At 47.2% G+C, this 23047-nt stretch overlaps 1 protein-coding gene across 3 annotated transcripts in view; it reads right to left on the bottom strand.

Annotated features, from left to right (window-relative positions):
• Positions 1 to 12108: 12108 nt before the first annotated feature.
• The window catches only part of Pde6d (phosphodiesterase 6D), a 38519-nt gene continuing 27580 nt past the window's right edge, over positions 12109 to 23047 (bottom strand). For 2 of the 3 annotated variants that reach the window (XM_040753125.1, XM_005082251.3), the window contains exons 2-5: positions 17458 to 17546; positions 16405 to 16530; positions 15541 to 15646; positions 12109 to 12679 (exon numbers count right to left, since the gene is read on the bottom strand). In XM_040753125.1, coding sequence (XP_040609059.1) covers positions 12598 to 12679; positions 15541 to 15646; positions 16405 to 16530; positions 17458 to 17546 — 403 coding nt within the window. In that variant the 3' untranslated portion in view covers positions 12109 to 12597. Of the gene's footprint in view, positions 12680 to 15540; positions 15647 to 16404; positions 16531 to 17366; positions 17547 to 23047 lie in introns of those variants that run through there. The other variant, XM_040753126.1, reaches the window with a different exon arrangement.

Raw genomic sequence — 23047 nt, 5'->3', positions numbered from 1 at the left:
GAGGCAGCAGGGGAGAGACCCGGCTCCTCCCCCTGTAGAACAGGTGCAGTCTCTCCACCCGTGTACATGCGGCCATCTTGTCACCTTGAGGCCGACAGGACTTCTTTGCCGCAGCTGTGACAGTCCTGCTCATTGGCTGGGCTGTTCACCATTCAGCATGAATATATCCCAGATCAGGGCTTTGGTGTGGAACCCTGTGTACCCTTCTAGGCCGGTTTTTCCAGGAAAGAAATCCAAACTACCCAGGAGAGTTGGTCCTTCTTGTGGTGTTCCCAAACCGGGAGTCCAGGAAGGGGAGGTCTCTAATGCAGGTCTGAGGGCTTTGTGATCCATGTGTAACAGCTGTGCATGATGGAGCTAGTTGGCAGCAGCTAAACCTGTTCCCTGAGGCTGCAGCCAACGTGTAGAGTACTGGCCTGACAGCCATGTTAATAGGGAACCAGTGAGTGAGTCTTGCTGGAGTATCAATCGTGTCTTCTGGAAGACGAGGACAAAAGTTTGAGGCTTGAGCCAAGGCCTTGCTGACTTGCTAGTTCTTTGAGACAACCAGACGTACGCTGAGCCTGCATCCTGTTCCATCAGATAACGTCCTTATTTCTCCAGAGATTAGCCCCGGGAACTGCCACCCTTCGCTGAGTACACGTTTCCCTGGTCCTGTGCAAAGCACACAGTTAGTCACTGCCCAGGGACCTTTCCAAATGGTTCAGGGTCACCAAGCCCCCGCTGCTGACATCGCCAATGCCTAGGAAAGGACTGGAAGATTCGTGAACAACGGGCGCCCTCTGGTGGTCACAGGGCTTCAGGGGCTCACAAGATTTGTTAGGTCTAGGAAAGAGCCTTTCAATGGGCCAGGCACAGGGGAGGTGCCTCCCTCTCCCTTGCTGGAACTTGAGTCAGTGTGGAGTTAGTGTCACTTCCCATGCCACCCCCTCAGGACAGCTAATGTCTCATTCCAAGGACCTGGTCCTTTTTCTGGAGGGGAGACTCTAGGCTTCCCAAGAGACAGCTGAGACCCCAAAAGACTTGTCTGGTGCTAGGGCCTCCCCAGAGTTACGTCTTGGGCTGCTCTCAGGGACCAGCATGGCAGTGACTTACCCCCTTGTCGCTCACTGCAGATGGTCTACATGCACAGTGCCCTCCTGGGGCCAACCCAGCTCTGGATTGTCAGTGTCCCTGTCCTAGAAATGGGCCATCCCTGCCTGCCCCAGGCTTCCGACTTCTCTGTGGCCCCCTCTTGGTGGAAAGTGATTTTTGGAGACAGAAGCCCTGTGACCAGTTTTATTTGGGGCTTCTCTTGGTCTGGTGTGGTCTCACAAGCCTGGCCTCTGACAAACTTACCCAGCAGCTGAGCCCTGATCAAGTGTATTTAAGGTTTTTGCACCATGACCAGCTTGTCCTCATCACAAGGATAGGACCACCCGTCACCTGAGACCTTCCTCTCTGGAGACCGTAACTTTGAGCTTGTAGGAGTTATGGATGGCTAACTTGGGAAATAGCTGAAAGGGTTTAAGGCCATCTGGTCCACAGTACTCATGCGCTGGCCTTTACGTGCATAACCTGGAGTGAATGCTGCCAGCTGGTGTCTGGTGTGGATCCCACGATATTCTTAGCAGAAGCAAGGAACCCGGCTTGGAGCATGCATACCCAGAGGCTCTCCATCAAAGCTGCTCCCATAGTAACAACGGGAGCCAGCTGGTCACGAGACACTTGCATCCTCCATCCTTTTGGTGATAACTGCCCGAAATAGAGTGTTTCCTTTTCCTCCTGGAGAATGTTCCTCATATAACTCTTAGGCCAGTCTGGGGTAGAATATTAGAGTTGGTACTGGCTGCACTGAGTGGTTCAGAGTTGGCCAAGACACCCAATCGGAGGGAGCCCTAGTGCTCTGGAATAATCCTTCTGTACACTGTATGAATATATGTTGCTGTGATTGGTTTAATAAGCAAGCTGACTGGCCAATAGCTTAACAGGTTAAAGTTAGGGGGTAAAGCCAAACTGAGAATGTTGGGATGAGGAAGGGTGGAGCCAGAGAGTTGCCAGCCAGATGCAGAGAGGGCAGGAGATAAATATACCATGCTAATAAAGGTGCAGCCATATGGCAGACCATAAGCAAGGAATAGGGTTAACTTAAAATGTAAGGGCTATGCTGGGTGTTGGTGGCACATGCCTTTAATCCCAACACTTGGAAGGCAAAGGCAGGAGGATCTCTGTGACCAGCCTGGTCTACAAGAGCTAGTTCCAGGACAGCCTCCAAAACAATACAGAGAAACCCTATCTTAAAACACTAGAAAAAAAGACAGGGTTTCTCTGTGTAGCCCCCCCTGGTTGTACTCTGTAGAATAGGCTGACCTTGAACTCATAGAGATCTGCCTGCCTCTGTCTCCCAAGTGAGTGCTGGGATTAAAGGCCTGAGCTAGCCACTCTATTTCTTTGTAATTAAAATATTATTTTGTTATTTTTATGTGTATGGGTGTTTTGTCTGTATGAATGTATGTGCACTATGTGTGTGTAGTACCCACAGAGGCCAGAAGAGGGCATCACACCCACCCTCAGAACTGAAGTTACAGATGGGTTGTGTGCTGAAGTGTGGGTGCTGGGAATCCAAACTTGGCCTCTGGAAGGGCAGCCAGTGCTCTAAACCACGGAGTCATCTCTCCTTTAAAAATACTTTGTATTTTCACCTATGTGTTTGTGTATGTATCCATATGTGGATAAACACATGTGAGTGTAGATACCAATGAAGGCCAGTGGCATTAGATTACCCCAGAACCAGAGTTTGTTTGTTTGTTTTTGAGACAGGGTTTCTTTGTGTTGCTTTGGAGGCTGTCCTGGAACTAGCTCTCATAGACCAGGCTGGTCTGGAACTCACAGAGATCTGCCTGCCTCTGCCTCCCCAGTGCTGGGATTAAAGGTGTGCACCACATATTTATTTCTTATCTGTGTGGGTGTTTTGTCTATGTAACACATGGTGGTTAGACCAGGGTATTGGGTCTCCAGGAACTGGAGTAATAGATGGTTGTGAACCACCATGCTTGTGCTGAGGATCAAACCCGAGTCCTCTGAAACAGCGTTCTAAACCACTGAGCCATCTCTCCATGCTACTACCCCTGTTTTTGAAACAGGATATCACTATGTAACCCTGGCTGGCCGGAAACTTCCAGCAATCCACCTGGCTCTGCTTACTGAATGTTGGAATTAAAGGCCTGTGCCAGTATGCCTGACTCCAGGCCTTATTTTATTTTATTTTTTGGTTTTTACGAGACAGGGTTTCTCTGTATTGTTTTGGAGGCTGTTGGTCCAGCCTGGCCTCGAACTCACAGAGATCCGCCTGCCTCTGCCTCCCGAGTGTTGGGATTAAAGGTGTGCGCCACCACCGCCCGGCTCCAGGCCCTATTTTTACTTTTTATATGGGTGAATGGTTTTGCATGTATGTATGTCCATGTACTATGTGTGTGCCTGGTGCCTCCAAAGGCCAGAAGAGGGTGTTGAATCCCCTGAACCTGGAGGTTCAGGTCATAGGGCGCCACAGGGGTGGGGCTTGGGGACGGAACCCGGGTGTTCTGCAAGGCCACAGTTGCCTTAACCATTGAGCTGTCTCTTTGCCCTTCAAAGGTCGTATCTTCACAGCGTTCTAGTTCTTCTCAAACCCTTCCCGGCTGACGGGGTGTGCCGACTGGTCTACCTGTGCCCTCTGCGTCACTTTCTTCGGCCTCTGGTGTTGGACGTCACGGCTTTATCCCTGCTTTGGATGGCAGGTCCTCACCCCGCAGCTGACACAGTAGCTTGGAGATGCTCCAGGATAAGGGAGGAAACACCACCCCACCCCACCCCGCCATGGTCAGGCGCTTGAAGTCTACCAGAAGAAGGCACACCTGAGGAATGGGAGGGGAGAGCCATGCTGTTTGTTGAGGTGGTAGGAAAGGTTTGTTTTTTCCCCTTGTAAAGGGCCCACGGGGCTTTTAACAGACCTGAGAGTGCTGAGTCTCCAAGAAGGCTTAGCATGTAGTTTTCTCTAAATTTACTTGACCTAGATTTTTTTCAATAGAGCCTATTAACATACTGAAGGACACCGGCGTCCCCAAAAAGCTGATCTTGCAAAACACAGACCCTCACCAGGGTTCAGGGAATATGTGCTGACCTAGACAGGAGGTGGATTCCTTTGGAAATCGGTCCCACAGTGTAGCTTAGAACCCTTCATGGGCTGCCTCTTTCTGTGGTCGCAGGCAGTCTGGGGCTGCGTGTGGCGTGAAGAGAGGCTCCTGTGCCCTTGAGCAGGGAAGTAATCTGCCGTCAGCAGGCTGGGGAGACCCATCTGGGAAGCATTCCGACCCTCTATGTTAAGGTCCAAAGCATACACTGGGAAGGGTGGTTCACGACTGTAACCCATACTCAGGAGGATCACTAGGAGTTTTAAACTGTCCTGGCTTATATGGTAACACCTAGTCTCAAAAATAAAACAACAGAAAAGGAAATATGCGCATGTCCTTAACTGTATTTAATTTGTGTGTGGGCATGCATTTGGGTACACACATGGAGGTGTGTGCGCCAAGGAACACATGTGTAGGTCAGAGAACCTTGTAGGAGTTGGTCCCATGGACTGAACTCAGGCCATCAGCTTGGCAGCAAGCACCTTCACCTACTAAGCTATCCTGTTGGCCCCAAATACGCACTCTTTACCAAGAAATTACACCACCAGGAAACCATCTTGGGGCCAGCAGACCTGCTGGGGCAGGGACTAGACTCAAAGATGTGTACACACCATTATTCACCAGAGTCACCAATTTAAAAGGGGCTAAATGGTGAACTGTTCCACAGGTAGCAGAGTGCTTGTCGGGGACATTAAGCGATTGCTTTCTGTGCCCTCAATCGTGGCTCAGTCCAGAAATAAACTCAGGAACTGGGTTGATTTGTTGGCTGGCTTTTTTCTTTCTCTCGTTTCTTTTTTTTTTTTTTAAGATTTATTTATTACATATACAGTGTTCTGTTTACACTCCAGAAGAGGGCACCAGATTGAATTGTAGATGGTTGTGAGCCACCATGTGGTTGCTGGGAATTGAACTCAGGACCTCTGGAAGAGCAGTCGGTGCTCTTAAACTCTGAGCCATCTCTCCAGCCCCTCGTTTCTTTTTTCTTGAGACAGGGTTTCTCTGTGTGGTGTGTCCCTGCCATCCTGGGACTCACTCTGTAGATGAGGCTGGCCTGGAACTCACAGAAATCTGCCTGCCTCTACCTCCCAAGTGCAGGGACTAAAGGCGTGCACCACCCCGCCTGGCACCAGTGCTCTTAACCAATGAGCCATCTCTCCAGTCTTGGTTGGTTTTTTGAAACAGTGTTTGTTGTGGTTCAGGCTGATCCTCCTGCCTTTACCTCCTGAGTGCTGAGATTGTAGGCATGAAACATTATATGCCTGACAAGAAACTGTCAGTGTAAGACATGTACCCTTCCTCCCTCCTTCCCCCCCTTCCTTCCTTCTTTCCTCCCTCCCTCCCTCTCTCCCTCCCCCCCCCTCTTTCTTTTTCAAGAGAGGGTTTTCCTGTGTATCCTTGGCTATCCTGGAATTCCCTCTGTAGATCAGGCTGGCTTTGAACTCACAGATATCCACATGACTTTAGTTCTTGAGTACTGGGACTAAAGTTGTGCTCCACCAATGTCTGGCCAACAAGTACCTTTCTAGGACCACACGTAAGTTTGTTTGTTTCTGTAAATTTTTTACTTTTTGTGCTTTTTGCTTGAATGTGTGTATGTGTATCACACCCATGCCTGGTGCCTGCAGAGACCAGAAGAAGGTATCAGATCCCCTAGAACTTGAGTTAGGGATGGTTGTGAACCCCCAAGTAGATGCTAGGAATTGAACTTGAGTCCTCTGCAAGAGCAACAAGTGCTCTTAACTGCCGAGCCATGCCTCCAGCCCCAGTGCAAATAGTTTTGAACAATGTAGGGGGGAAGCTCATTTAAAAATATCAAGAGAAGGGACTGGAGAGATGGCTCAGAGGTGAAGAGCATGGGCTTCTCTTCCAGAGGTCTTGAGCTCAATTCCCAGCCACCACGTGGTGGCTCACAACCATCTGTAATGAGATCTGGTGCCCTCTTCTGGTGGGCAGGCATATATGCCAGAGCACTGTATGTGTAATAGATAAATCTTAAATTGGGCATTGGCGGTGCATGCACATCTCTAATCCCAGCACTTGGGAGGCAGAGGCAGGTGAATCGCTGTGAGTTCAAGGCCAGCCTGGTCTACAGAGTGAGTTCCAAGACTCACAAATGCACACATGTGTCTGTCGCCCCCACTCCCCCCCATGGACACACACACTCACTCATAAACACACATATTAATTGTAGAAAGTAATTTTTTTGTTTTGTTTTGAGACAGATTCATACTCTGTAGCCCCGGCTGGCCTGGAACTTGCTATGAAGACGAGTACAGCCTCAGATTCACAGAGATCACCTGCCTCTGCCTCCCTAGTGCTGGGATTAAAGGTTTGCGCCATCTCCACCAGAAAAGAACATTATTTTGAGACAGTCTCTCTTATGTTGCCTAGGCAGGTCTTGAACTCAGATTCTCCTGCCTCTGCCTCCATGTCACACCACCACACCTGTGGTTTGAGAGCTTTTTTTTTGGTTTTTCGAGACAGGGTTTCTCTGTATTGTTTTGGAGACTGTCCTGGAACTCGATTTGTAGACCAGGCTGGCCTCGAACTCACAGGTTTGAGAGCTTTGAAACAGTCACTAGGTCACTAGCAAGGGCCAAAAGAAAACTTGACAAAACAAACAGAGAATTTTGCCTCTAGGCTAAGGCCACAGGAAGGCTCCCTAGAAGGAACTGATGATCAGTTCTGCACTGGGTACTCTTTCTGGCTGTCACTGCTGTATGAACGAGATGGGTGGGATCAGCCAGTGCCTAGTCACCAGTTGGCTAAGGGGACCAAAGTAAGGGCTGGGGGGATGGAGAGGGTGATGCTTATAGAAGCCCCAGCCATGCACAGGGAGGTGTCTGTCCATCTACCCTCCCATCTGGGCGTGGGAAGGCAAAGCCCTCTCAGGACGTCCTGGGCCCAACTCCTTCCTTTTTCCTTTCAGCCTGGTAGTGGCTGCCTTCCACCACCACTAAGTTCGCTCTGGTCCAGAGGCGAGTCGGGGCCACACACACACACACACACACACACTCACACACACACTCACATACTCACAGCTGCTGACAAGTAAACTTTGCAAAGGAGACGGAGCAAACGCTGGCTCAGTCGGCTGCCTGCCGGGGACCCATCAGCCCTATGGGTCTGGTCTGCCACTGCTACAGGCTTCTTTCCGTCTCCTAAGTGCAGCACTCAGAACTTGAAGTTACTTCTTTGCTTCCTGCCTCTCCCCACTGGAATCTACCGGGAGGTGAGGGAGGGGCTCCCTTCTTCCAGCAAGGTATCTCCACCGTTCAGGACCTGAAGATGTGCTCAGGAAAAATGAGTCAGGGTTTAGGGCTTAATGAATTGTCAAACAGTATACTCTTTTTTGGGGGTGGTGGTGGTGTGAGACAGGGTTTCTCTGTATTGTTTTGGAGGCTGTCCTGGAACTTGCTCTGTAGACCAGGCTGGTCTTGAACTCACAGAGATCCTCCTGCGTCTGCCTCCAGAGTGCTGGGATTAAAGGCGTGCGCCACCACCGCCCGGCAACACTATATTTCTATATTTCTCGATACACAACAGTTTAAAAAGCAAAAACAACTGGGTCAAGGGAGCAGGGAAGATTCTCCATGGAAGGCAAAGGTCAGGTGCAGTCTAGAAGTCTGGGAGGAGCCACTAGGGGGAGACAGAGGGGCAGCAGTGGCTTTGGAGTAAGAAGGCCAGACACTTCTAGAAAGCCTGAAACACAGAGCAGTGACAGAAGTGGAAGGTGATGCAGAGTTTGAGCTAAGACGTCCCTCCCTCCCTCCCTCCCTCCCTCCCTCCCTCCCTCCCTCCCTCCCTCCCTCCCTCCCTCCCTCCCTCCCTCCCTCCCTCCCTCCCTCCCTCCCTCCCTCCCTCCCTCCCTCCCTCCCTCCCTCCCTCCCTCCCTCTTCTTTAGAGAACAGTTCTTTGTATCTGGCCTGCATGTGCACATGAGCTCTACATGCAGGCCAGAAGTAGAGTTCTCATTTCCTGGAACTGGAATTACAGATGGTTGTGAGCTGCCCTGTGGATGATGGGAACTGCATCTTAACGTCTGGGCCACGCCTCCAGTCACATCTTTCTTTCTTTTTAGGTTGATTTCTTCTAGCATGTATGTTTGCCGGCATATATGCATGTGTGTAGGAGTGAACCCCACAAAGCTACCCGCCCAACAGGGCGGGGTCAAGGTAGAGATAAAAGGTAGTGAAAGGAAAAGGGGCCTCTCTCTTTTCTCCTGGAAGCCAGCCACGCTTCTAACTCCTGGTATGTGCGACTCTCTCTTTCCCTGATAAATAAATATATTGTTTTTCCCTATATAGCCTCGATTATCGTTATACATGTGCACTACTTATGTCCCTGCCTGGTGCTTGTGGAGGTCAGAAGAAGGCGTGGATCTCCTGGAACTGGAGTGGCAGACAGGTACAAACTGCCATGTGGATGCTGGGGACTGAGCTGGGGTCCTCTAGTAACTGCCAAGCAGTCCCCTGTTTTTTAAGTTGTGTGTATGTGAGTGCAGGTACCTGTGGAGGTCACAGCATCAGCTACCCTGAGCCTGAGCTGTGGGCAGTGGTGAGGCGGCCGGTGCTGGTGCTGGGAAGAGAACTTGGCTCCTTTGCAAGCGTGTGAAAGAGTATGGCGATTTTAACTGCTAAGCCGTGTCTCAGGCCTTCCTCCTTTTCTTCCTCCCCTCCCCTCCCCTCTTCTCCCTCTCCCCCTCTCTTTTTTTTTCCAAGACGGGTTTCTGTGTAACAGCTCTGACTGTCCTTAAACTAGTTCTGTAAACCAGGCTGGCCTTGAACTCACAGAGATCTGCCTGCCTCTGTGTGTACCACCACCACCCGCTGACCCTCTTGTTTTCAAAAATATATTCAGGGTTGGGGCTGTCTGTCACTCAACAATGGAACACATGCTTAGCATGTGCAAGGCCCATCCCAAGCATCTTTTTTTTTTTTTTCTTCTTTGAGACAGGGTTTCTCTGTGGCTTTGGAGGTTGTCCTGGAGCTAGCTCTTGTAGACCAGGCTGGTCTCGAACTCACAGAGATCCGCCTGCCTCTGTCTCCTGAGTACTGGGATTAAAGGTGTGCGCCACCACCAACCGGCCCGTCCCTAGCATCTTAAAAAACAAAACCAACAAACAGCCAACCAATTTGTTGCTCTCAGTGAGCACAGAGAAAGCTTTCTGGATTCTGTTTGTCCTCAGGGACATCTCTTCCTACAAGTTCTCTTCTTATGAAAACCATTTCTCATACCTCCTGCTACTTATGGGGTTTAGTCAACACAGGCCTACACAGAGCACAGCCTCTTACTGGGCCTCTGAGTGTGGCATTCCCCATGCAGAAGACCATGTGGGGCCCTCAAAGGTACTTGCTGCCAAGCCTAACAATGTAAGTTTAGTCCCTGGACTCACATAGCAGAAGAGATATCCAACTCATTCAACCATCAAAACTTACAAAGAAAAATGTCCAGCTGCTGTGGTGACTGCACCTGTAACACCAGTAGGAGGGTGGCAGAGTTAGGAGAGTGGCGAGTTTGAGGCCAGCCTGGTCTACATAATGAGACTCTAAAACACTGCTGCAAAAAAAAAAAAACCAGTATCCCCAAAATTGATTAAAGGCATCAAAATATTGGCAAGCAACATAACCAGGATGAAGGTAAGAGGGCTTATTGCATGGCTGTGCCAATCTCCTCTGAAGAGATCTGTTCTCTCCCTCAAATCTGCCCGGGGCTTTGTGCTCTGAGACTTCCTCCTCTCCTCAGTGACCTGAGCTAATTATTCCCGCTTGCACAGGACAGAAGTGGGCCTGCGCCTGCGCACTGCACAGAGAGCTGGGCCAGGTTGGGGCTGTCCTCATGTACACTGTGTGTCTCCAGCAGTTCAGTGGCTGCAGTAGGTGGCCCACAGCAGCCTCCAACTGTCTACACCCGTCACCAGTGTGCTTTCTTTTTTCTGCAGTGCTGGGCATTGAACCCTGGAGCTCTACTGCCGAGCAGAGGACAGCCCCAGCCTGAGGTGCTTCTGTGTGCAGGGTGTCATGCCACACACATCTGAATCAGACTCTCTGGGGACCTGAGCAAGTGCCTACCAGGTTTTGAAAACTAGTGGTCACATCCTGCGCCAGGCTTTGTCTGCATGTTTCTTCCAATAAAGTTCCAGAGGTTTCAGAGTACCCAGAAAAAACTCAGGCCTTCAGGTGACTGGGTATCAATTCCAACCTCAGTCTTCATTCACCCTATAGAAGCTGCCTGGGGGCTTGGGAGGTGGCTTCCTGAGTTAAGAGTGCTCTTGCAGAGAATCTGAGTTCTATTCCTAGCATACATCAGAACTACAACTCTAGTGCCAGGGGGATCTGGCACCTCTGGCTTCTGTGGGCACCCACACTCATGTGCACATACACATATAATTAAAAATAATAAATATTAAAAAAGATGATGCTGATGGCTGACTTAGGGGTACAGTCCTACAGTTCTCATGAGCTCATTCGTAGTCTGTGTTAACCCCCTCTTCTCCTCCAACCCCTCAGCACCCTGCTGTCCTGTTGCTCAAACCTCACGGCATGGCAGTGTCCCCAATGCTGTTTTTGGATTTCTGGATAACTGTTTTTTGGACATATGTATTCTTCCTCAGAGAAACAGGTGTCTTCAAAAGATGACTGGGATGTAATTCCTTTTGTGTTTTTCTTAGAGAAGTCAGCAAAGAATCTGATCTGAATGTTTTGGCTGGATGAGAGAAAGGTAAGGCATTTTGAGTCTCATGTAGGCCATAGCCTCAAATTTGCTATGTAGCTGAGGATGGCCTTGAAGCATCTCTGCCTTCGTCTCCCATGTGCTAAGTGAGCCATCATGCCTGCCCTGAGGAAGCATCGTCCAGGCATTTACTCTCTTCACTGCCATATGTCCAGCACCCAAGGGAATTATGGGGAGCATGTATGGTTCAGGAAAACAGGAGATGGGGCTTCAAAAAGACAAAAGAAAAATTCATTCAGTTTCATCTTTTCTCCACCTGTGTGTGTGTGTGTGTGTGTGTGATGTCTCATATACCTGGGCAGTATTAAACATTCTCTGTACCTGTAGTTGGCCTTGAACTCATCTTCCCATCTCCCTCTCTGGAGTGCTAGGCTTACAGGCGTGTCCACCACACCCAGCTACATCCCTAGCCCCTCACCTTATTTTTTATAATTTAGTTTTGGATATTAAAAATATAGTTCTCTGGGGGAGAGATGTAATTCAGTTGGTACAGTGCTTGTCTAGCATGCACAAAAGTTGGGATTTGAACCCCAGAACTCTGTAAACCATATGTGGCATTACACACCTGTGTTTCACTACAGAGAAGGTAGAAATAGGATCAGAAGTTCAAGTCATCTTTGAAGCTATAGTCAGCTTGAGACCAGCCTGAGCTATGTGAGACTTTGCCTAAAAAAAAACCAAAACGAGCTTTGCAAGGTAACATGACAAGAGAATTGTCACTGGAAGTTGGTGCTGGCACACTCAGAATCTTTGGTGTCTCCTCCTCACCCAGAGACTCGGGCTGGGAAGGAAAGTGGGAACCTGAGAACTGGGCTACCCCAAAGAGCCAGGTAGTGCCCTCTGGCCTCAGGTCTACCATCCTGGTTGCCAGACAACTTGAAATTGCTGATATTTTATAAAGGACTCTACTGTGGCCCAGAGTCGAGTCCCTATCAAAGAACTCCTTTTGGTTTTCCGTGTCAGACCCCAGAGCACTGCACAGGGACCGTGTTCCTCCCATGCTGGCTTTCTCTGATGTCATCTGAAGCAGCTCAGGCTTGCCCCAGCTCCGAGTTTCCCAGCATGCTCTTCTGACGTGCACTTTTAGAAGCAGCAGCGGGGGCGTTTGGGATTGAGGGCTATCCATCTATTCTGGAGTGACAGTTTGTAGTCCTAAAGTGTGGTAAATATCTGTCTTCCTTCATGAAGACAGAGTCACAGCAGAAAAGAGATGGAAGCAGTGCCATGCTAAAGACAGTAGGAATATTTTAATGCTTTAATTACATTATGTAATAATAATATCATAGTCTATTTTACAAGTTAAAGGTATGAGAATGTATGAAATAGAAGTGGTAGGAAAAAAATTAAATGGGTCAGGAAGGTAAATTTTTTCAAAACCAGAGGCCAAAGAAAGCCTGTAGGGCCCAAGGAGGAGGCGGGGCAGGTGACGGGCGCACTGTGGCTCCTGGTATGGGTTTGTCCCCATGCTTGCACCAGGAAGGAGTCGAGGCTTGTCCCCTGCGCTCAGCTGGGGTTGGGAGTTTAGTCTTGTCAGTGGACATGGAGGTTGTGGGAGAAAAAGCCAGCTGGCTACCTATACAGAGCTGGTTTCCTGCTGTCACAGGTGGGTTCTGTGTCGAGGAATCAGCTGAAGTATCAAAAATCAAGCGAGTGGAGCAAAAAGTAAAGCTTCCTCCTGCCCCGGTCCAAATTCTTCAAGTGCACACAAGCTCTTCTCTCAGACATAGAAAAGCCTCACTCTGGACGTGCTGACGAGAAGGTCGTCGTCAAAGAACTTTGTCTCTATGATGACATTGCCCCTGTGGGAGAGAATTGAGAGGGCAGACAGAGTGAGCGCCACAGGCCATGGTACCACCTCCACAGATGGTGTCCATCTGGGTTCTCTGGGCTGAACACATGTACCACCTAGAGCCTCAGTTTGGGCCATCACAATCCTTGTTCTGTGGTGGCGCATACCCATAATCCCAGTATCCACAAGGCTGAAATAGGAGGATCTGAGTTCAAGGTTAGTCTGGGCTATATAGTGAGGTTCTATCTCAGAATGAGAACAAGGCTAGGCATGGTGTGTACACCTTTAATCCCAGTCCTAGAGAGTAAAAGACAGGCGGATCTCTGTGAGTTCTAGGTCAACCTGGTCTATATTGTAAGTTCCAGGCCAGCCAGGGCTGCAAAGTGAGACCCTATTTCAAAACAAAACAACAACAACAAAAAGCAAAGCAAAGCAAAGCAAAACTAAATTCAAGTGTTGTCTATAAAGGTTAGAGAGTCTTACACGGTGTATGACTTATGTGACTAGTTTTTCTCATCAAGCACAGAAGTCAGAAATAAGGGAATGCCTTTTGTCTTGGCACACTACTGTCTCTACAGATCCTGGGCTGACATCAGAGAGACATTCTGTCCTGTAATACAAACTAAAGCAGACAGCCAGAGTACCTGCCCTGCAGCACTCCTTTGCCTTTGGGTAGAAGCATCCTGCTCCTGCTTTGTGGTCAATCCCCTCTTCTGGTCTCTGGATCAGCTGAGTGAGCCTTCTCTCACCTTGCAAAGAGGTGTCACAGTATTCTATTTATGCCAATCAGATTCTTTCCCTTAAGTAGCATCCTTCCTTAGTTACTCCTTAGGAAGACATCATAGATTCTCGCCCTTGTCCCTTCCAAGCTGCGAGGTTTTTGCTTGGTCTAACTCAGGTCAATTAGCCAGGGTTTGTTTCTGTGGTTTGCAACCAAAGAACCTTAAATGAGGCACCTGAATTATGAGGATGAGGTTGGATGATTATCTCGGTGGCCCATTCTGTTTGCTTTTTCCTTTCCTGGCTGTGTCAGAGAGTGATCCTAGACCCTTGTGCATGGCAGGAAAGAACATCCCCACTGAACCATAAATGGCAGTGCTCCCAGTTATAAAATGGAATATTATTGCCATACCAAATCACTTTTGACAGTTTTCATATTTTACTTTAAAAAATACTTATTTTAGCCTGGCGTTGGAGGCACACGCCTTTAATCCCAGCACTCGGGAGGCAGAGGCAGGGATCTCTGTGAGTTCGAGGCCAACAGCCTCCAAAACAATACAGAGAAACCCTGTCTCGTAAAACAAAAAAACAAAACAAAACAAAACAAAAAAAAGACTGGGTGTGGTGGCATGTGCCCTTTATCCCAGAACTCGAGAGGCAGAGGTCAGTAGATCTTGAGTTTAAGGCCAACCTGGTCTAGATAACAAGTTCCGGGACAGCCAGGTCTAATTAGAGACCCTGTCTCAAAAAAAATATTGTATTTTATGTGTACAGATGTTTTGCTTACATGTAAATCTATACAACATACATGTGCCTGGTGCCTTTGGAGGCTGTAAGAGGGTATCAGATCACATGGAATTGGAGCTACAGAGAGCTGAGAGTTGTCATGTGGGTGCTGGGAATCAAGCTTGGGTTCTATGGAAGAGCAGCCAGTACTTTTAACTGCTAAGCCACCTCTCCAGCTCCTTTATGTCTCTTTTATACACTTGCTATGGCTTTAATGAAGGATATCCTGGCAGATGACCTAGGGTTACACAATTACTTGTGGGTCTAAACTTCTATATAATATGACTACTGAAGCTTCTTTTTGGGAGTGCGGGGTGTAGAACTCACACATGTTGAGCAAGCTCTCTATCACTGAGATACATCCCCAGGTCTACTGAAATATTTGAAAGACTCAATCTTTTCCCAAGAGAAAATGCTAAGTGGGCAGTTACTGACAATGTTTTTAGATTTTTATTTTATTATTATTATTACTGTGTATCTATCTGTATATGATGTGTGTGTTAGTGCGGGAGAATGTCAAAGGACAACTTTCAGAGATAATTTTCTCCTTCTTGCTTGGGTTCCAGAGATCAAACTTAGACCACCAGGTCTGTCCCACTAAGCACTTTCACCAGCTGAGACATCTTGTTGGCCATCGGCAGTTCTGACAAACAAAGGAACTTTTCTTTGATCAGGAAGCAGTTAGTGAATTATAGGTCAGTCTCTGGAAGCCTATGCCCAGATGTTATCCTCTAAGATGGAGCACTCTGGAGATGTGGTAAGGGGATCCAAAGAGTGTACAGAGGCTCGGTGAGAGAGTGAACTTGCTAGATTTGACATCTGTTTTGTGCTGGCTCCTTTCCACATTGTTTCATTTTTTACCTTCACTGTATCTGAGAAAATAAGGCTTTGCAAGGTAAGACACCACCCAGCCTGGTGGTGGCGGTGCATGCCTTTAATCCCAACACTTGGGAGGCAGGCAGGTGGATCTCTCTGAGTTTGAGGCCAGCCTGGTCTACAAAGTGAGTTTCAGGACAGCCAGGGCTACACAGAGAAACCCTATCTCAAAAAACCAAAACCATCCAACCAACCAACCAACCAACCAACCAACCAACCAACCAACCAACCAACCAACCAACCAACTAAACAGAGACATTGTCACCCAAAGACAAGTCATCAGGGTGAGCTGGAAATTTAAAATGTGGTCTAGAGATTTTTGAACCTATTGTTTTCCACAGAACAAAAGTCAGTAACCCTGATACAGCCCTGGGCACTCTTCTGCTCTCACTTCTCTCCAGATCTCTGCCTGAGAACAGGACCAGGAGTTCCACCTGCCTGAAAGTCTGTTTTGAGACACACTTTGAAATTCCCTGAGACCTCACTCACGTTAGGACGCTGGCGGGCATCATCTGGGACTCGGGTGCTGCTTCTATCAAGGACTGCCAGGTATTTGTGGAGTTAGGGATCACAAAGCCAAACTCGAAGAACCACTCTGAAGGAAGAAGAAAAAGCTAGTGAGCAGGTGCTATTTGTGGGCATGGGAAACCAGAGACTATTTGTCCCTCTCCTTTAGAGTGGGTTCTTTCTATCCAGAACCATGATAGGACTTATCAGATGCCTCCTAAACCAGAGGCATACGAAGGACTCAGACCTTCACAGACCATCTTCTGATTTGTGCCACAGGCTCCCCCGGCCCCCAAGGCAGGGTTTCTCTGTGTAGCCCTGGCTATTCTATTTTGGAACTGGTTCTATAGACTAGGCTGGCCTCAAACTCAGAAATTCACATGCCTCTGCTGCCTGAGTGCTGGGATTAAAGGTGTGTGCCACACTGCCCAGCTAGGCAGTGCTTTCTTAGGAGTAGCAAGATAGTGCACTAAAATAGAGATGAAAGGTCTTCGGAATTTTAGCTTTATGGTGCCTATGTTCTCTTACATTTTGAAAACTCAATGCAGAGTCCCTACTAGTGTCAGCTTATGATGTGTAGGTACAGCTCTATACTACATTTCATTATAGCTGCTTCTTCCAAGATCACATTTTAATACCACACCAAATGCAGGCACAGGTATCAAGCTTCCGGAGTCAGGTAGCCGGAAGCCACTTTTGTGTCCAGCCTTGTTTGTTTTCACTGGGGATCCCCAGTGTTGCAGGGTGTAGAAATTCTACTAGTTATGAAATTAGTATTCTCAAAGCATCTGCCTTTTGCCCCTGTCCTCCTACACTCTGATTCCAGGCACACATGTAGCAGAATACCTTCTAGGCATTGCCCTTTGAAATAAACTTTTTGTTCCAGGCGGAATTTTTCCATTTGCTCTGCAGAAGAAAAGTTCAGTTCTCGAGACACTGCCTTGCACTTGAGGATTTTCTTGGGCACACGGGCTGATGAGAGAGAGAGAGATATTGGTACCTTTGTAAATGAGAACCACAGGACGATGCTTTAGGTTCCTGGGAGTTCCTTTGGCTGCCTTAGAGAATGTGTGAGACGGGAATCAATGCAATATGGAAACTCATCTACTTATTCACCAGAGAAAGAACTTTCACACAAGCTGGAGATCAGAAGTGTGGCCTGCTTTCAAGAGAGAGAGCTTTTGCTTTTCCTTTCCTTTTACCCTCACCTGTGTCTGTACCTCTGTCCACGCCCCTTCTGGGGCATGGATAGTATTGTGGGCTCACCCCTACAAATGTGTTATGTTTATTAAATTTCATTAAATGCTTTGGTAACTGCATTATATTCCAGATGAAGGCGGAGATCTAAAGGGTCAACACATGTGATACGTTGCCAAGGAACACCAGATCTGGTGTCTCCATAGTCCTCACCTGGCTGCTATTGGCAGGCTCAGGTTGTGCATTCTAAGCAGGCTGTGTGGGTTCCTTCTCTATATTCCAATTCCCTGAAATTCTTTTTCTTTTTTTTCTCCTGAGAGATAAAAATGAAATTTTTCTTTTGGAAAAAGTTGAAATCTTAGCTTATAGCTTTTCCTCTCTTTTTTGAGATAAGGTCTCATGGGGTTCAAGATTGGCTTTGAATTGACTATATAGCTGAGGCTGGCCTTGAACTCTTGATCTTCCTGTCTCAATCTGCAAAGCACTGGGATTACAGGTATGAGCCATCACATCCAGATCTGGGTATGATCCAGTGCTAAAGTGGATTTGGTGAAGTGAGAGAAAGAAATGTAAGTGGAAAAGGAAGGGTTCTATTTGCCTATCGGGCTCACCTGTCTACTGGCTGTGGGTTTACTTAGCTCCCTGATGCCAGTCTGTTCTGGCACCGGGCACAGCTTGTGCATTCAAGGGGCTGCAAAGTACCTTCATGCTCCACACCAGGGACAGACAGGTCTTCTGTCCCTTGCCAGAGTATCTTTCCTGTTTCAGCATCCCGTAGATTCATCCAATTTCTGATCAAATATGATTAAGGAAAAGTAAGATATGAGAAGTAGAGAATTGTCAAAGACATAATAACAGGAATTACACAGAACAGAACATGGTAGCATAGACCTAAAATCCCAGTGCTTATGAGGGACATCAGACATCCAAGGTCACCCTTGTCTACATACTGAGTATGAGGGCAGCTTGGGCTGTATAGTGAGCAGGAGGCCAGTCTGACTTTTATTGTTCTCAAACAAGACAAAACACAAACAAAAGCATGAAAATTCAATCAAAAACGCTTTTCTTTGAAAAAAAAAAAAGATAGACAAAGAAAATTAGTGCTACAGAAGCAAAGAAGTGAAGTCTGTAAAGATGTGATGGAGTAAGTAACTGCAGAGCGGCCGAGCAGCAGAGGGAGCTTACATGTGCTTTTCTCTGTGAGCAACAACACTGTCACCACCCTCCTCTGGGAGGCACGGGCTGTGCCGCACCTCAGCAGCTAGCACATGCAGATCTCTCTTCTCCCACATGGGTGACAGGATGACATGCACCTGGAGAAGGTCTATGTTTTGCTGTGACACAGAAGACACACAAGACAAACTTGGTTGCTCAGCAGCCCAGGGTTATTAATTAGGCCAGGAGCCAGTGTGATGCAAGCCTTCCCTCTTTGGGTGTGCGGTCTTAACCAGTTCTCCAGTGTTTCCGGCCACTGAGCTCTTCTTCTTCTTCTTCTTCTTTTTTTTTTTTTTTTTTTTTTTTTGGTTTTGTGAGACAGGGTTTCTCTGTGGCTTTGGAGGCTGTCCTGGAACTAGCTCTTGTAGACCAGGCTGGCCTCGAACTCACAGAGATCCACCTGCCTCTGCCTCCCAAGTGCTGGGATTAAAGGCGTGTGCCACCAACGCCCGGCCACTGAGCTGAGCTCTTCTTTATCTACTTGGTTCACTTCCTCTGCTCCACATTTGAAGTGAATTAATAGTCTATTGTGTTGGAGATGGAATCCGGGGCTTTCCACATGCTAAGTCAACACTCTGCAACTAAGCTAAACTTCCACCCTTTAAGTAACCGAATTTAAACGCAACTTCAGTGTATATATTACTACTTAAGTCATAGCTTCCAATTTTTTTTTTTTTTTTTGGTTTTACGAGACAGGGTTTCTCTGTATTGTTTTGGAGGCTGTCGGACCAGCCTGGCCTCGAACTCACAGAGATCCGCCTGCCTCTGCCTCCCGAGTAATGGGATTAAAGGCGTTCGTAACCACCGCCCGGCATAGCTTACTATTTTTAAAAGATTTTATTGTATTTATACTTTATGTATATGAATGCTCTGCATGTATACCTGCAGGCCAGAAATAGGCATCAGATCCTATTACAGGTGGCTGAGTTTGAGATCAGCCTGGTTTATAGAGTGAGTTCCAGGACAGCCGGGGCTACACAGAGAAACCCAGTTTCAAAAAAAACCAAAAGAAAGGAAAAGAAAAGAAAAAGAGGCCATAGATTTGAAAGAGACAAGTAGGGAGGTACATGGCAGGGTTTGGAGGAAGGGAAGGTGGGCGTGATGTAGTTATAATGTCAAAAAATAAAATTATGGCCGGGCGTTGGTGGCACACGCTTTTAATCCCAGCACTCGGGAGGCAGAGACAGGCGGATCACTGTGAGTTCGAGACCAGCCAGGTCTACCGAGTGAGTTCCAGGACAGGCTCCAAAACAATACAGAGAAACCCTGTCTCGAAAAACAAAAAAACAAAAAAACAAAAAAAAAAATGGCCTGGCGGTGGTGGTGCATGCTTTTACTCTGAGCACTAGGAAGGCAGAGGCAGGTGGATCTCTGTGTCTTAGAGACCAGCCTGGTCTACAAGAGCTAGTTCCAGGACAGCCTGCAAAGCCACAGAGAAACCCTGTCTCGAAACCCCCACCCCCCAAAAATAAAGTTATGCATGTTTCTGTGTCTCTGTGGGTGTCCATACAGGCCAGAGGTATCTCCCCTGGGGTTTGAGTTAAAGGTGGTTGTGAGCTGCCTGATGTGGATGCTGGGAACTAAACTCAGGTCCTCTGCAAGAAGAAGCCTGTGCTATTAATGGCTGAGTTAATTCTCCTACACCTTTTTTTTAAAAAGATTTATTTATTATGAATACAACAGCCTGCCTCCATGTCTGTCTGCACGCCAGAGGAGGGCACCAGATCTCATTACAGATGGCTGGGAGTCACCATGTGGTTGCTGGAAATTGAACTCAGGTCCTCTGGAAGAGCAGTCAACGCTCTTAACCTCTGAGCCATCTCTCCATCTCCCCCATACCTTATTTTTAATTAGGTACTCTTGTGTGTGTGCTTCTGTGTGGGTCTGTGTATACAAGTGCAGGTGCCTAGACAGACCAAAAGGCATTGGCTCTCTTAAAACTGAAGTTATTGGTGGCTCACAACTGCCTGTAACTCCAGTTCCAGGGAATCTGGTACTCTTTTCTGGCCTCCACAGACACTGCACACACATTGTGCACATACATACATGCAGGCAAACACTCAAACACATAAAAAATTTCTTGATTAATTCAACAATTTTTTTCTTTTTTTTTTAAAAAGATTTTATTATTTATTATGTATACAGTGTTCTACCTGCATGCCAGAAGAGGGCGCCAGACCTCATTTCAGATGGTTGTGAGCCACCATGTGGTTGCTGGGAATTGAACTCAGAACCTGTGGAAGAGCAGTCAGTGCTCTTAACCACTGAGCCATCTCTCCAGCCCAACTCAACAATTTTCATTTCTTTCATATACTCTAATTGGAAAACTGCCAGTGTCTATATCAAATGTTTCATTCCACAGTCATAGGAGTTTATTAGATTGTATCTACTATAAACAATATGAAACCAGAGAAATACAAAAGAGAGTTCTATCCAAAGGTGGTGGAGTAGAAGTAACTAAGGCTTCTTCAAATTCGAGGCCTTGACTCAAAAACAAAAACAGAACAAGCTAAAAAATTCAAACAAAAATTCCCCAAACAATGAGAACAGCTGCCTTTCAAAAGTGAAAGACAAGATCTGATGACTGATCATCTGAATGAAAACATTTTTGCTTTGGGGCTGGAGAGATGGCTTAGCAGTTAAGAGCACTTGCTGCTCTTCCGGAAGTCTCAGGTTTAATTCCCAGCACCATATGGCAGCTCAAAATTGTCTCTAACTCCAGTTCCAGGGATCCAATGCCCTCTTCTGACTTCAGTGAGTCCTGCATGTAAGTGGCATGCAGACATACATGTAGGTAAAACACTCAAACACATTAAATTACAAATTAAAAATAAAGAAAACATTTTTGCTTCAACAGCATTTTGTTAAGCAGAATTTTCATAGAAAAAACACCCCAAGTTTTAAGGCTCAAAGGTCAAGTCACTTACAGTTTAGAGAGAGGATTAGGTAGACAGGCTTTAAAGGAGGGTGCTGGGTACTATTTATATTCACCACCCTCTGGGTCAGCCAGGTCATCGCTTTTAAAGGCTCCCTAGTGTTTGTAAGGAGGGTGAGCAGAGGAACACTCCTTTGCTACTGGGAGTCTCCCCTTAGAGGAGAGCATGTCTTGGTATTAGGATTCTCTTATTTGGGACCAGGTCAAGTCAAATGCTCTTACATGTAAAAGCACAACAGCTTTAAAACAAGCTTCAGGGCTGGTGAAGGAGCTTGCCACTATGCCTGGTGATTCCAGTGCAATCCCTGGGGTACTCTCATGGTGGAAGGAGAGACACCACTTCCACGAGTTGTCCTTTGACATCGTATGTGAGCTGTGGCATTCACATGCTCATAGACATATATGCACACATACCAATACACATAAAAAAATAAGTCTCATGCTGGAGAGATGGCTCAGAGGTTAAGAGCATTGGCTGCTCTTCCAGAGGTCCTGAGTTCAAGTCCCAGCACCACATGGTGGCTCACAGCCATCCGTAATGAGATCTGGTGCCCTCTTCTGGTGTGTAGACATACATGAGGCAAGATGTTGTTTTCATAATAAATAAATAAATCTTAAAAAAAAAAAAAAGAATGCCTTTAATCCCAGCACCTGGGAGACAGAGGCAGGTGGATCTGGTCTACAAGAGCTAGTTACAGGATAGGCTCCAAAATTACATAGAGAAACTCTTGGGGCAGGAGGGGGGGATGGCCTTTTGTTAGGTTCTGGTCAATGTATGTATATATACATATATGTGTGTGTGTGTGTGTGTGTGTGTGTGTGTGTGTGTGTGTGTGTGTGTATGTTGAGTAACCAGAGACTAGCACCACTTAAGTGAAACCTTAAACCTTAGCTTTACTGGGACAATTGCTGCTGGGCTGCTGATGCTGAGAAATTAGCAGTGATTAAGAAAAGACACTGCTGGGTGGTGGTGGCACATACCTTTAATCCCAGCACTTGGGAGGCAGAGGCAGGCGATCTCTGTGAGTTCGAGACCAGCCTGATCTACAAGAGCTAGTTCCAGGCCAGCCTCCAAAGCCACAGAGAAGCCCTGCCTCGAATCTGCCCCCCCCCCAAAAAAAGAGGAGACCAGCCAGCATTGAGGTGAAATCTTTTGCGAACTGTTTCCTCAGGATCAGGACAGAGAACCTGTGGTTCCAGAGGTGGTCAAGGTTGTACCTTGTGCTGACATTTGAACTTAGTAATGTGTAAGAGTCTCTCAAGTGGTACTGGTTTTGAAGGCAAGAAGGACTCATGGAGAGCAGCTCAAGTTTGGCACTCTAAGAGGCCACTGGTGAAGGTGAAGCCTTAGTAGAAGTTGAAACCCCAGGACTGAAGGGGTCATGCACAGAAGTTGAGGTCTGGTCTTGGAATAGAGCCCAGGAGAGGCTATTGGTGAAAGTACAGCCCAGTTATAGCAGAGATCCTAGCATTTTGGAGATGCCAATACCATGGGATGACCTTCAAGAACTGCAGCACCAGTGGAATGGGACCAGCTGGAGCCCAGGAGACAGGCTGTGTGTGCTGCAGAGTGGAACCAGGAAAGTGACCTAAGCCTTTGGAGGAGCCCAGAAGACGGCTTGTGAATCCCAGATACTGGAATTACCTAGCCAGGTGGTGGTGGTGGTGCATGCCTTTAAACTCAGTACTCAGGAGGCAGAGGTAGGCAGAGCTCTGTGAGTTCGAGGCCAGCTTGATCTATAGAATGAGTTCTAGAACAGGCTCCAAAGCTACACAGACACTCTGTCCTGAAAAAACAAAAAAATAACCCCCTCACAAAAAAAAGTGAATTCCAGACATTGGAACTATTTATATTTACACTGTTGAGAGTTGGTTTTCTTTGTTCAGATTGTGACAGTGCTCTGGTTCTTCTCTCGAAATGAGAAAACGTTTAACTTACTTTGATTTTATAGGAGACCTCAAATGAGAGACTCAGAACTCTTAAAAGAGACTTTAGTTTTAGAGAGATTTTTGAATATCTTAAAGAAGCTTTGGACTTTTTTTTCCTTTTCTTCTTTTTTTTTAAATTAGAAACAAGTTTGCTTCACATGTCACTCCCAGTTCCCTCTCCCTCTCCTACTCCCCCATTTCTCACCAGCACCC

Source organism: Mesocricetus auratus, unplaced genomic scaffold (assembly GCF_017639785.1).
Source record: "Mesocricetus auratus isolate SY011 unplaced genomic scaffold, BCM_Maur_2.0 Super-Scaffold_100010, whole genome shotgun sequence".
NCBI lineage: Eukaryota > Metazoa > Chordata > Mammalia > Rodentia > Cricetidae > Mesocricetus > Mesocricetus auratus.
The sequence above is the reverse complement of the archived record's forward strand: the minus strand, read 5'-3'. Positions and strand labels throughout refer to the sequence as shown.